The sequence below is a fragment of the Poecilia formosa genome, unplaced genomic scaffold (assembly GCF_000485575.1).
Source record: "Poecilia formosa unplaced genomic scaffold, Poecilia_formosa-5.1.2 Scaffold387, whole genome shotgun sequence".
NCBI classification, from domain to species: domain Eukaryota; kingdom Metazoa; phylum Chordata; class Actinopteri; order Cyprinodontiformes; family Poeciliidae; genus Poecilia; species Poecilia formosa.
Window position 1 is genome coordinate 372212 of NW_006800326.1, and position 11584 is coordinate 383795.

Here is an 11584-nt window from a genome sequence, read left to right on the forward strand (position 1 = left end):
AACATCTGGAGCAACATGAAGGACATGGTGACCTACACTCCTCTGGTTCTGGACCCAAACACGGCTCATCCAAACCTCCTTCTGTCTGAAGATCTGACCAGTTTGACTCCAGGAGAGAAACAGCAGCTTCCTGATAATCTAGAGAGATTTGATTACTTTTGTTCTGTCCTGAGCTCTGAGGGTTTTAACTCAGGGAACCACAGCTGGGATGTTGATGTTGGAGACAGTGATTACTGGGAACTTGGAGTATTAGCAGAGTCTGAGCAGAGGAAGGGGGACCTTCAGTCTGGATGTATGGCCATATGGTTCTGTGAAAATGAAAACTATACATGGTCTCCAGCACCAACTCTCCAGTTTCTCTTAGTCCAGAAGAAACTCCAGAGGATCAGAGTGAATCTGGACTGGGATGGAGGAAAGCTGTCGTTCTCTGATCTGGATACTAACACACACATACACACCTTCACACACACCTTCACTGACAAGATGCTTCCTTACTTCTGCATTCTAGGTCAAGCAAAACTCTTACCGATGAAGATCTCAGTGATCAAACAGCAGCTCTGATAAACTGATCTCAGTGTTTCTTGGTGCAAAACCTTTATTCTTTTAACACAGTTGTTTAATTTTACTTATTTGGGTTTAATACTTTAGCTGAAACTCTGAGACTTTGGTTCAATTCTTCACTTCATGTTTTTCATGATACTAGACTCAAACTTTATTTCTGAGTTAATATTCACAGATAACATCTGGATCCATTGGGTTTAAGTTGTTAGAAATTATTTCTGGAAATATGCGTCTCCCTTTCTCTCATGATGAGCCGGGTTCTACAGAATCCAGACCTGAATGTTTCATGTTTGTGATTTTCTATTAAATCTGGAATTTGACTTCTGCACAATTTAGGGGACTTTAGTGAAGTTTGAGCTTTCCCTCAATAGTCATTCTGTATGTAAACTTCTGGGCTTGAAGACATTTATATGTAAATCTCTGACAGATTCTTTCATTATTGTGACATTTAGCAAATAGGAATAATTTTGGTGATTCTAAACTAAAACAAGAGGAGTTTAGTCTGATTTAATGTGGATATGTCTTTTTATTGGGGTGTATGTAAACTTCTGGGTGAGTGGATCTTGGAGGGAAACAATAAAAGCTGAGATTATGAGAAATACACTTTATTTAATGTAATGTATGCTTCAAGTAAACATGGAAGTTTGTGTTTTTTAACAAAGATGTATCTAGAAATTAAAATAAAGCAACAAATTATCTTTATGGTTGTAAAAATATAACTTTTTATGACTTAGTCACATATAACAGTAAAGTGGTGAAACCCTCAATCAATAAATCATAAATAAAAGCTGATTTGTTTTCATAAACCAGGAGAAGTTTCTTCATGTCTGATCTGTCAGTTTTTAACAAACGTTTCTTTTCAGTGGAGGCGCTGATCCGGGTCGGTTTCAGCAGTGATGTCTGTTTGTTTCAGTAAATGGACGCCCAACATTATTCATGGAGCGAAACCGGCCATCGACTCCAGGCTCCAACTAGAACAAGCAGGAAAGAAAGAGGCTGTATTGACCAGATCTTTGCTCTGTAAAACTTCTTAGAAAGCTGCTCTGTTAGAGTCCATCGGACCAAAATCCTTTGGAAGATTCTTCAGTACGCTGGGATTTCACCTGAGATAATTACGGTCATATAAATCTAATATGAATATTCTGAGTGCAGTGTCCTGATGGACAACACTCACTGAATGGTTGCCTGTTCAGTCAGGGGTGAGACAGGGGGCATCATCTCCCCCATCCTCTCCCTGCTTACAATAGACTGGATCGCAGTTTGGATCCCAAAGGATTTCCAGCTGTCTTTAAGATCCAAAATGAATCTGTTAGCCTCTTTAGTTCTGACCATATCTGATAGGATTGTGGTCATTCATTACATTCATGCAGAGGAAGTATTTGATGAGTCCTCCACTGAAACTCTATAGGCTTTGTGCTGATTGTGTTGAGGAGGTTCAGACTTCTGCAGAGATGGATCATCTGCCGTTTAATGGGCTTTAAACGGTTCTGTAGGTTTATCTTCAACCATTCTGTTTGGTTCTTGATTAATATTCTGTTCCACTTTGAGTTTATTTAGACATATTGAGTAAAAAACAGCACATCTGGACTAACAGTGATCATGAACAAGTTTCTTTGACAGCTGAGTTTGTCTAATTAATCCCGAATGATGTTCATGTTTACAGATATTAGTCAGAACCAACAACTGCAGCACTGAATGTGGTTCACTCTACTGTCTTTATTTCAGAGATCTGGCCTCCGCTCTGATCTGTGCAGAGAAAAAAAAACTTAATCAGTGAGTTTTACAACATCCTAAAGGCTGAATTCTAGACTTTGGAGTGAAACACGCTTCAGTTGGAGCTGAATTAAAGCAGGAAACAGTTTGTGATCATTGGTTCCTGCAGAGAGACTCCCAGACGATCAGATTCACCTTCAGACCAAACTAGCAGCTTCCTCTGAGTGAGTCCAGCTGCAGGAGAGAAAAGTGGAAACCTCCAACTCTGCTGCTTCAAGCTGCTCACACTGGAGGTGAGTTGGACCAAAACACTCAGAGTCACTTTGAGGGAAGTTAGTAGAGGAGGGATGGAGCCGAGACTGACTGGACCTTCTGTGTTTTCAGCTTCACTCAGAGACAAAATGGCTTCCAGGTTAGAGGAGGATCTCTGCTGCTCGGTCTGTCAGGACGTCTTTACGGATCCGGTTGTTCTGTCATGTAGCCACAGCTTCTGTAATGAATGTCTGAAGAGCTGGTGGAGAGAGAAACCATCAAGAGAGTGTCCAGTTTGTAAGAGCGCGCTTCCATGGCAACACACAACCAGGTGACCTCAAAGAGATGAGAAGATGATTAAAACAAGTAAATAAATCAAGTTACTTCCCCAAACACAATACATTTACCCAAATAAATTAGAATATATAAAGTACACAAAAAACAGCACCTGTTAGGGAGGGTTAAATCCCTCACATGGTTATTCATTTAGGTTTTTCTTATTTTGGCACTCTGTCAACCTCGGGTTTCACATAACGATGATTCTTAGTATCATTTTCTGACCCTCGGGGGGCTCCGGACCCCCACTTTTTATGTCTAGTTTCCAATGCAAATGTCTTATTACACTTTAATGAAGACAAATTAATTTACAACAATCTTTTCAGAAAGATATTAGCTTGTTTTCAGTCAATAATTACTTAATATTTATCATTTAACTATTTATTACCATGTTCTGCATTTGTTTACAAATAAAACAAACACGAACAATTCACATTCAACATTATACAATATAAAACTTTTGCTTGGGAGCTATTCTTCTATTACACCTTTGTCCCATCCAGTTTGTCCAGTTCTTTCTTTGTCTTTCGTCGTTGTCTTTTGTTTTGAATAGTGTTCATTTTGTCCACTGTTATTCTATTTGTGTTAGTTGTAGTCTCAGAGAATATGTAAGTTTTTCTATAATGTAGACTTCTTAATTACTACTTAATATTGATGAAAAAGTGCTAGTTCCGATGGCAGATTATTTTTCCAATGTTATATGGGAAATAAGATAGGAGGACTGATTTTTTTAGGCAGATCTGATACTGTTGCAGTAATCAATGCAACTAAAGATAAACGTATGACATGACCCTCGCCATGAAGGTCACGTTAAAAAATTAATTACTTGCATGTCTGTTCAGTCTAATTTATTGAGACAATAAATCATATTATTGTCTCAATATATATTTTTTGTATACAACAATATACAAATATATAGCAATTTGTGTATTAACAAATTGCCATATGTTATTATACTTTTGGCCAGTGGAGGTGCTATTGGACGAATGGAGCTATCTGAAAAACACTGACATACAGAAGAAGTAGCTCGTTAAGTTTTTAAATACCGTCTTTTGCTAGTATTAATGCTTATCTTTATATGCGCATTTTTGTTTTAGAACTTATGTGTTTATGTTTTAAACACTTTAGTGGAGGTTAATTTAAATTGCTCATTTATTGGGCGTTTAGCATCGGGCTAACCTGCTAGCTTTGTCTGCTTCGGTTAGTTCTTCTTCTGCTGCTGATATTTTGGGGTAATTTCCTCTTCCATCCTCCGAGGGCTTCATGTTGAAGCACCTGTCCGCTGCCTGCGCTTTGCTCCCCCGCTGTCTCCTCGCTTCCTCTCCGCGTACCTTTAGCAGAGCCAGCCGCCTTCTCGGTCGGATGGAGGCGGCCGTGGTGCGGTGCCTTCCCGGGGAGCCGAAGCTCACCATCTCCTTCTGCCTGGAGGACAGTCAAAAACACATGCTGCGGGACCAGAACGAGGCGCTGGGGAAGGTCCTGACTCGGATCTCCAACTCAATCGCCAAGAACCAAACAAAGGCGAAAAAGTCAAAGAAGAAGAGGGATCAGCAGCCAAGCGAGGCTGCGGAAACCGCCGTGGTGAAGCTGTTCTTCAGGGGGGACGAGGTTCCCGACACGCTGCCAAACTGCGAGGCTTGGCAGGACGGAGCGGTGCTGCAGGTGGGAGAAGTTAAATACAATGTTCAGAGGAACGCTCCCACTTTCACCACAGCTGAGCTCCCAGTGTCCCTCATGGCAGGCTTTCCAGTCTGCCCCAAGCTGCAGGTGGAGTTTGGGAACCTCCAGGACTGCGAGTTTGTGTGGTTCAAAGAAGCAAATTCAAGGTAACTGTGGATTGTTGTTTATTTCACAACAGTATTGTTTAAAAGACTGGGTCCGGTTTAATCTATTCATTAAAGCGGCCAGGGGGCCACTTTTGGCCCTTGAAATGATTTTGTTTGGCTGCAGAGTACAAGTCAATAATGGTAACTATTTGGCCAATGAAATAGAATAAACGTCCGATTTTCTCTTAATAAGGCAACAGCCCGAAGCTCTTTTATGTTTTGGATGCTTAACAATATGCAAGCTTCAGAAAAGTTGAGTTTATCGTTGAAAGGTAGAAAAGTTGTCATAGGCCTGGACACAACTGCCATGGGCCTGTCACAATAACACATTTTGTTGGACTATAAACTGTCCCAGAAGTTATTGCACTAAACATTAATGTTGATTTGAGATCATTTACAAGCAATATTAAAAACATTGCTTTCAAAGATCAGTAAACTCAAAAATCAATAATGAACTCATGAACATTTACCACTGAAACTGGAAGACATTTTAAATAAATAAAACAACAAATGAAATTAATTATGAAGTCTGTATGAACAAAACTGTCCTTCAAAAGATGTCTAGTTGAGATCAAAGCACCAAACTGAACATTTTTATCATCCAGTTTTTGGTAGAAAGAGAGAAGAGGAAAATGCTAAATCATACAGATGGGAATTTTTCTAGCTCATTTTAATTGACCATGCAATTAATCGATTTATTGATAATTGTGACAAGCCTACGCCCAACACTGGAACTGTTTATAAACAAAATTTTAATTCTCATATCCTGACCCAAATACTCATTGCTACAAGGAATGATTTAAATAAAAGCCACTTTTTAAAAACTTTCCACTTTTTCAGAAAAGAAAGTAGACAAATAAAAATCTGATTTGAAAAAATAAGAGATGGAGCGAGCGTATGTTTTCTACACTGACGTTCCTTCCTCCGGGGGGTGAGGGGGGGCGCCGATTTATGTTTTCGCATCCACCTGAATAATGTGCAGTTGCGCCACTGCTACAGATGTCAACATCCCTTAGAAGAAAAGGAAAATCCACACATTTTATTGCTGAATATTTGCATATTTATTAGATTTGTAACCTAAAAATGGAAAGAAAATTGTTTCTTTCAGCACAAGAACACATTTTCTATATTATATATTTATCAAAAATTAAAATAAGTATTTTTTCTTAAAGATCATGTATTATCTTTTGATTGTAAAGGTTGCAGATGCTTTGACTAGGCCGTCTGTGTTGCTGTTGTTGAATCGTCTTCTGTCCCTCATGTTTGTTTCTAACTTCAGTCCTAAAGACTCTCCGGCTCCAGAAGGCGGATGGACGCAGGTCGGATGCGAGCGAGTCCTCGTCCCGTCCAATCAGGACATCGGATGCAGGCTCAAGCTGCGCTGCACTCCCAAAGATGGCAGCCGCACCGGCCAGGCCAAAGAACTGGTCTCTGTGGCAACTGTGGAGGCAGGGCCGGGCGTGTGCACGTTTGACAACCGCCACGCGTACACGCTGAGGGCCGCGGCGTGGCCGGCGCTCAGGGTGGTGTCCTACAACATCCTGGCCGACATCTACGCCCAAACGGATCTGTCCAAGACGGTGCTGTACCCCTACTGCGCCCCCTACGCCCTGCAGCTGGACTACCGGCAGAACCTGGTCAAGAAGGAGCTGGCGGGCTACAACGCTGACATCATCTGCCTGCAGGAAGTGGATAAAGGTGACCGCAGCTCCAAAACTGAAGATTCACCAGTTCATTAAACATTACAATCCCCAAGGAGTTGGTCCACTTTTAATTAAACACTAGAAAAGGAGAGTTTACTAAACACAAGAACGATGAGATTTCTGTTTAATAAGGCTTGTAGTTTGATGTCATAATTCTTTCTTTCTGTCTTTGTTTGTTTCCTTCTGTCTGTGTTTCTTTCGTGTCTTTCTGTGTTTGCTGGTTTAATTTTTTTCTCGTTTCTTTCATTCTTTGTTTTTCTTTCTTTATTTGTTTCTTTTATTTCATTATTTTTCTTTCATTCTTTGTTTCTTGTTTCTTTCTTTCTTTTTGTTCCTCATCTGTTTTCTGTTTATTTGTTTGATCGTTTCTTTTATTTCATTCATAGCTTTGTTTCTTTCTTTCTTTCTTTTTCTCTTTCTTGTGTGAACGGGCTCCATCCATCCATCCAGTTATTTTATAACGTTTCCACCATTTTTACTGGTTTTTTAAAGTATACTGAAATTTTTCCTTTGCCTCAGATTCAAAATGAACCTTTTATTAAATGTATTTATGCCTTATTTTTGCGTAAAGAAGGCTGTGACCTCTGACCTCTCTGTGTTCTTAATATGCTGGTCTTGTTATGTTCTACCTTTTAGTTCTATAGTTTTCCCTGAATTTTGATTTATTTTATGAGATCAGCAGAAACAAGTTGTTGCACAGGATAATTTAAATCTTGGGGAATAGCTTGATGTTGTTGCTCGATTTTAAAATAAATGTAAATTTACAAATGAATTATTTTATAAAGCTTCTTCAAAAAACTAGCATCTACAAACTTATTTGTCCAGATTGAAGCTTTTGATATAAAAATATAACAATTTAGATATTTTTGGATGGAATTTAGTGAGTGTAAAAAAAAAATAATTTTTCCAGTTTCAAACATTTGACCAAAACATTTATATTAACAGCTTCAATATAAAGTTTTTAATAGATATTAAGTCTTAATGTTCTGGACTCTTCAGGCGTGTTTGTGGACAGTCTGACTCCGGCGCTGGATGCTTTCGGTCTGGACGGCGTTTTCAGGCTCAAAGAGAAGCAGCATGAAGGACTGGCTACGTTCTACCGCAGGTTAGTCCAGAAGAAACTGTAATTTAATCCCATTAAAGGTTATTTTTCATGCATTTGGATTAGCTTCAAAACCCAGTTTCAGTATTTCTTCTCTTATTAGCTGGATTCATGTGGAAAAATGCTCGGTCCAGTTTATCTTTTGATTTTTATTAAACATCCAACTGGGCCAGAGGTAGGGCCGGGTGATATGCCTTAAAAATAACGTATCGGGGATTTTCAGACCAGATTTGATTTTAATAAATTTTATAGCTTTATTTTCTTAAAAAAAAAGAAAAAAAGAAAAGAAAAGAAATTATAATGGAGTTATTGGTAATGGAGCCAGTAGAATCTGTTTGTGTTCAGTCTGGTTGTTCTCACTACTGCCCCCTGCTGAGCTGCATGCTAATAACACCCTGCTGTTTTTCAGGTCAAAGTTTCGCCTGCTCAGCAGTCATGACATCATGCTGAGCGAGGCCCTGACCTCTGACCCCTTACACTCTGAGCTGCTGGAGAAGCTTTCTGCGAACAGCGACCTGAAGGACAGGATCCTGAAGAGGTCCACATCACTGCAGGTACAGCTAGAAACTGGCTGCTCATGCAGTCTTTTTGTGACAGATGCGTCATAAAATTACTGCTTTTGCAGCACCTTTTTTTCAAAAAGTTGCATTTTTTCTTCAAGCTTTGTTTTTGTCATAATGTGGTCTTACAAAAAAAGGTTAATTTCCTCATAACGTTCCCAAAAAAGATTTAACAAAGTTAATATTTAAAGTGCAAATAACTTTGTCAAGCACCTCCTAGGCCTGGTTGATGAATCAATTTTATCCATTTAAGCAATTTTTTTTTTTTTTTTTAGAATTAAATTTTTGGAAAATTTAGATTTTTTTTCCGCCAATGCTCTCCTTAGGTTTTCAAAGTGCAGTGATGTCATCACGCCCAGGGCGGCCATCTTGTTTGACAGCCATGTTTTACAGATTCTACAGATTCAATGATAACTCGTATTACAAGGAGACAGTGGTAGAAAATGAAAAACTCCAATGCAAAAAAATTATTATCCAAGCCTTTTCTTATTGAAACATTTTTCTTGCAATTTTAAAATGTTTTTTCTGGCCTGTCATGATAACAAATTTTGCTGGATGATAAATTGTCCCAGAAGTTATTGCAATAAACAATAGTATTGTTTTTTTGAGACCATTTTCAAGTAATATGATGGTAATGGTACAGTAATGCAAGAACACTTTCTCAAAGATCAATAAACTTTAAATTCTGATGAACATTTAATACTGGAAGACATATTAAATATCCAAAATAAACAAAGCAACAAATAAAATGAATTATTAAATCTCTGTAAACAAAATTGTCTTTCATAATAAGGATTAGTTCAGATTAAAGCATCAAATTAAAGCATCAGATTGAAGAGAAAATCAATAGAAATGGAAATTATTGATTTATTGCGCCAGCCCTAAGCAGTACTTTAATGTTTTGTGGTTGTGAGTTCAGTCATGCTTTGCTAAACATCGCTGTTCGTTGCCTGATGACTGGTGAAAATGTCAGTCCAAGCAACATTTGTGAGTGATGAGTGAATTTAGCTGTGTTGCAGCTTCCTGCGGGGACTGGATGTGAGCTCACTGACTGCTGGGCGGTTGTAGTCAGCTTTCATGTCCTCTGCAGGTCTCTGTGCTCGAAGACCTGGCTAACCCAGAGAGGAAGGTGTGTGTGGCCAACACTCACCTGTACTGGCATCCAAAAGGTAACGATTATTTTACTTATCGATTATTCTGATGAGTAATTGGATTTTAAAAATGGGCACATTCTGCAGATTTTATACATTTAAGCCTTTTTATGCAATATTAGAAATACATTAAAAGATCCAAGTAAATATAAATAAGAAAATAAACATTATTTATATCATTTGTAGCAAAGGACACCAACAGATGACACCTTCAGCTCCTTCTGCTTGATTTAACATCAGCACAGTGTGCAGCTGATTTGTTCATATATTTATTTTTATCAATAATTAGGTAGTAAAAGGTGTTTAATGTGATTTTGTACTGAATTTGAACCAGATAAGGCTAAAACTGACACTAGAGGAGTTTTGTAAAGAACATAGTTGCAGACATTGTTTTTTTTATCTTAAATGCAAAATAGATTTATTTTTTTGTACAGTTTTGAGTTAATTAACCTTTAAACTGAACCTGATTTCATGCTGAAGGTGGGAATGTCCGCCTGGTCCAGATGGGTGTAGCTCTGCAGCACCTGAGCCAGGTGATTGCTGACGTTGCACCTGGAGCACCACTGGTCTTCTGTGGTGACCTCAACTCCACTCCAGACTCAGGTAACAGGTCAAAGGTCAGGTTGCTCCATGTCTGGTCACCAGAGGCTGAACTGATCTGCTGGCTGATCTCGTGTCTCCAGGTGTGGTCCAGCTGCTCAGCGAGGCGGCGGTTCCTCCGCAGCACGCGGATTGGAGCAGCTCGGGTCCAGAGGAGTCCTGCTGCATGGCGCTGAGCTCCACCTTCCCGCCGCTGCAGAGCGCCTGCGGGCAGCCGGCCTACACCAACTACGTGGGAGGATTCCATGGCTGCCTGGACTACATCTTCATCCAGCCGCAGAGCATGCAGGTAGCTTCATGCTATTCCTTGTTCCATGATGATTATTTTTACCTTTACCTGAACCTGACCTGATTATTTTTGCAGGTGGAGCAAGTGATTCCTCTGCCCAGCCACCAGGAGGTCACCACCCACAAGGCTCTGCCCAGCGTGGCTCACCCCTCCGACCACATCGCGCTGGTTTGCGACCTCCTATGGAACTCGTGACCTCTGACCTTTTCATTAAGATGCTTTAACTTCCTCCTGCAGATGAACACGACGCTGCCTTTGAGAGACGTTGCTTCCCCAGAGATCTGTTGGACTCATGAAGACGTTGTGGTTCAGTTCATTTTGCAGTCATTTCATTGTCAGCACTGATATTCAGCGCTCAGTTTTAATTAAAAGCACTAGGAAGATTATTTTACTTCGCAGCAGTTCCAACAGACTGAGTTACTGTTATCACTTCTGGACAGAATTAAAAGGAAACATTAAGATATTGTTTATCATGAGATTATTATTATTTTTATTATTATTATTAATGATGCCTAATGCTGTTGCTCTGTGAAGTTCAGATTAGGGCTGGGCGATAAGTCAATGTTATCAATTAATCAGATTTTGAAGTTAAAATTTTGGGAAAATCTGGATTTTTTTCTTACCAATGCGGTCTTTGGGATTCCTTAGTTCAGAGTGATGGCGGCCATATTGCATGTTTTACAGCTCTATTACAAAGTATTACAGTCAGGATATGATTTTTTATTTTTAATTATGAAAATAGTTTTACAAGCATGCAGTCGTACAACAATAGTCAGTATAATGCAAAAATAAGGTAGTAATTTTATGACAACTCCAACATGAAAAATTTAAATTTAAATTGGGAATGTTGAGCATCTTGTGGAGTTATACTTTGGTTTAAGTTTTACAAATAATTAATAAAAAAAAATACTGCTAATGCGTTAAATAATAGTTTAAATTATTTTTTCGATCTGAGCAGCTCATGTCCGATTCTGAAAACTCTAGCCAAACTTTTTTCTCATTAAAAACTTTTTTTTCTTGTTCATTTTAAGATGTTTTTCTGATAAAATTGCATTTTTATTCTGCTAGCCTGGTCCTAATATGCCATCATTCAACTCACTGAAACGATGATAGAAACAAAACACTGTTTAGAAATACTTTCTCTCCTGTGTAATTAATTAAGAAAAAATAGATTAAAATCAGATCTGGTATGAAAGAAACTGATTTCATTTTTAAGCCATATTGCCCAGCCCTGGAACAGATTGACACATTTAGCTCAAACTCCTAAATCTTCATTTTTATGTTTCTTTAACTCCTTAAGAAGCAGCTACACTGTTGGAACCACAAAAACAATGTTTAATTGGGAATTAATGCTATGAACCATCACAAAGTGGCATGACTGCACAGAGGAAGGAAAACTATGTTTTTCTTCAAATACTTTTGCGATGAACTGTAAATGGGAATTAATGTCCTTATATTGTAACTCAGAATAAACTGCTGAAGTCTCTGGTT

The 11584-nt window shown here is 38.8% G+C and overlaps 1 protein-coding gene and 1 long non-coding RNA gene across 2 annotated transcripts in view; one reads left to right on the forward strand and one right to left on the reverse strand.

Moving 5' to 3' along the window:
- LOC103154459 (uncharacterized) overlaps positions 1-4127 on the reverse strand; it is a 4980-nt gene extending 853 nt beyond the window's left edge. The window contains exons 1-2 of the long non-coding RNA XR_477932.2: positions 4042-4127; positions 2644-2785 (exon numbers count right to left, since the gene is read on the reverse strand). This is a non-coding gene — a long non-coding RNA (uncharacterized LOC103154459). The remainder of the gene's footprint in view (positions 1-2643; positions 2786-4041) is intronic.
- pde12 (phosphodiesterase 12) lies at positions 3811-11584 on the forward strand. The gene is made up of 8 exons (XM_007575752.2): positions 3811-4688; positions 5968-6386; positions 7391-7496; positions 7903-8047; positions 9144-9222; positions 9685-9807; positions 9888-10093; positions 10169-11584. The coding sequence occupies exons 1-8, from the start codon at positions 4126-4128 to the stop codon at positions 10286-10288; spliced, it is 1761 nt and encodes a 586-aa protein (XP_007575814.1). The 5' UTR covers positions 3811-4125; the 3' UTR covers positions 10289-11584.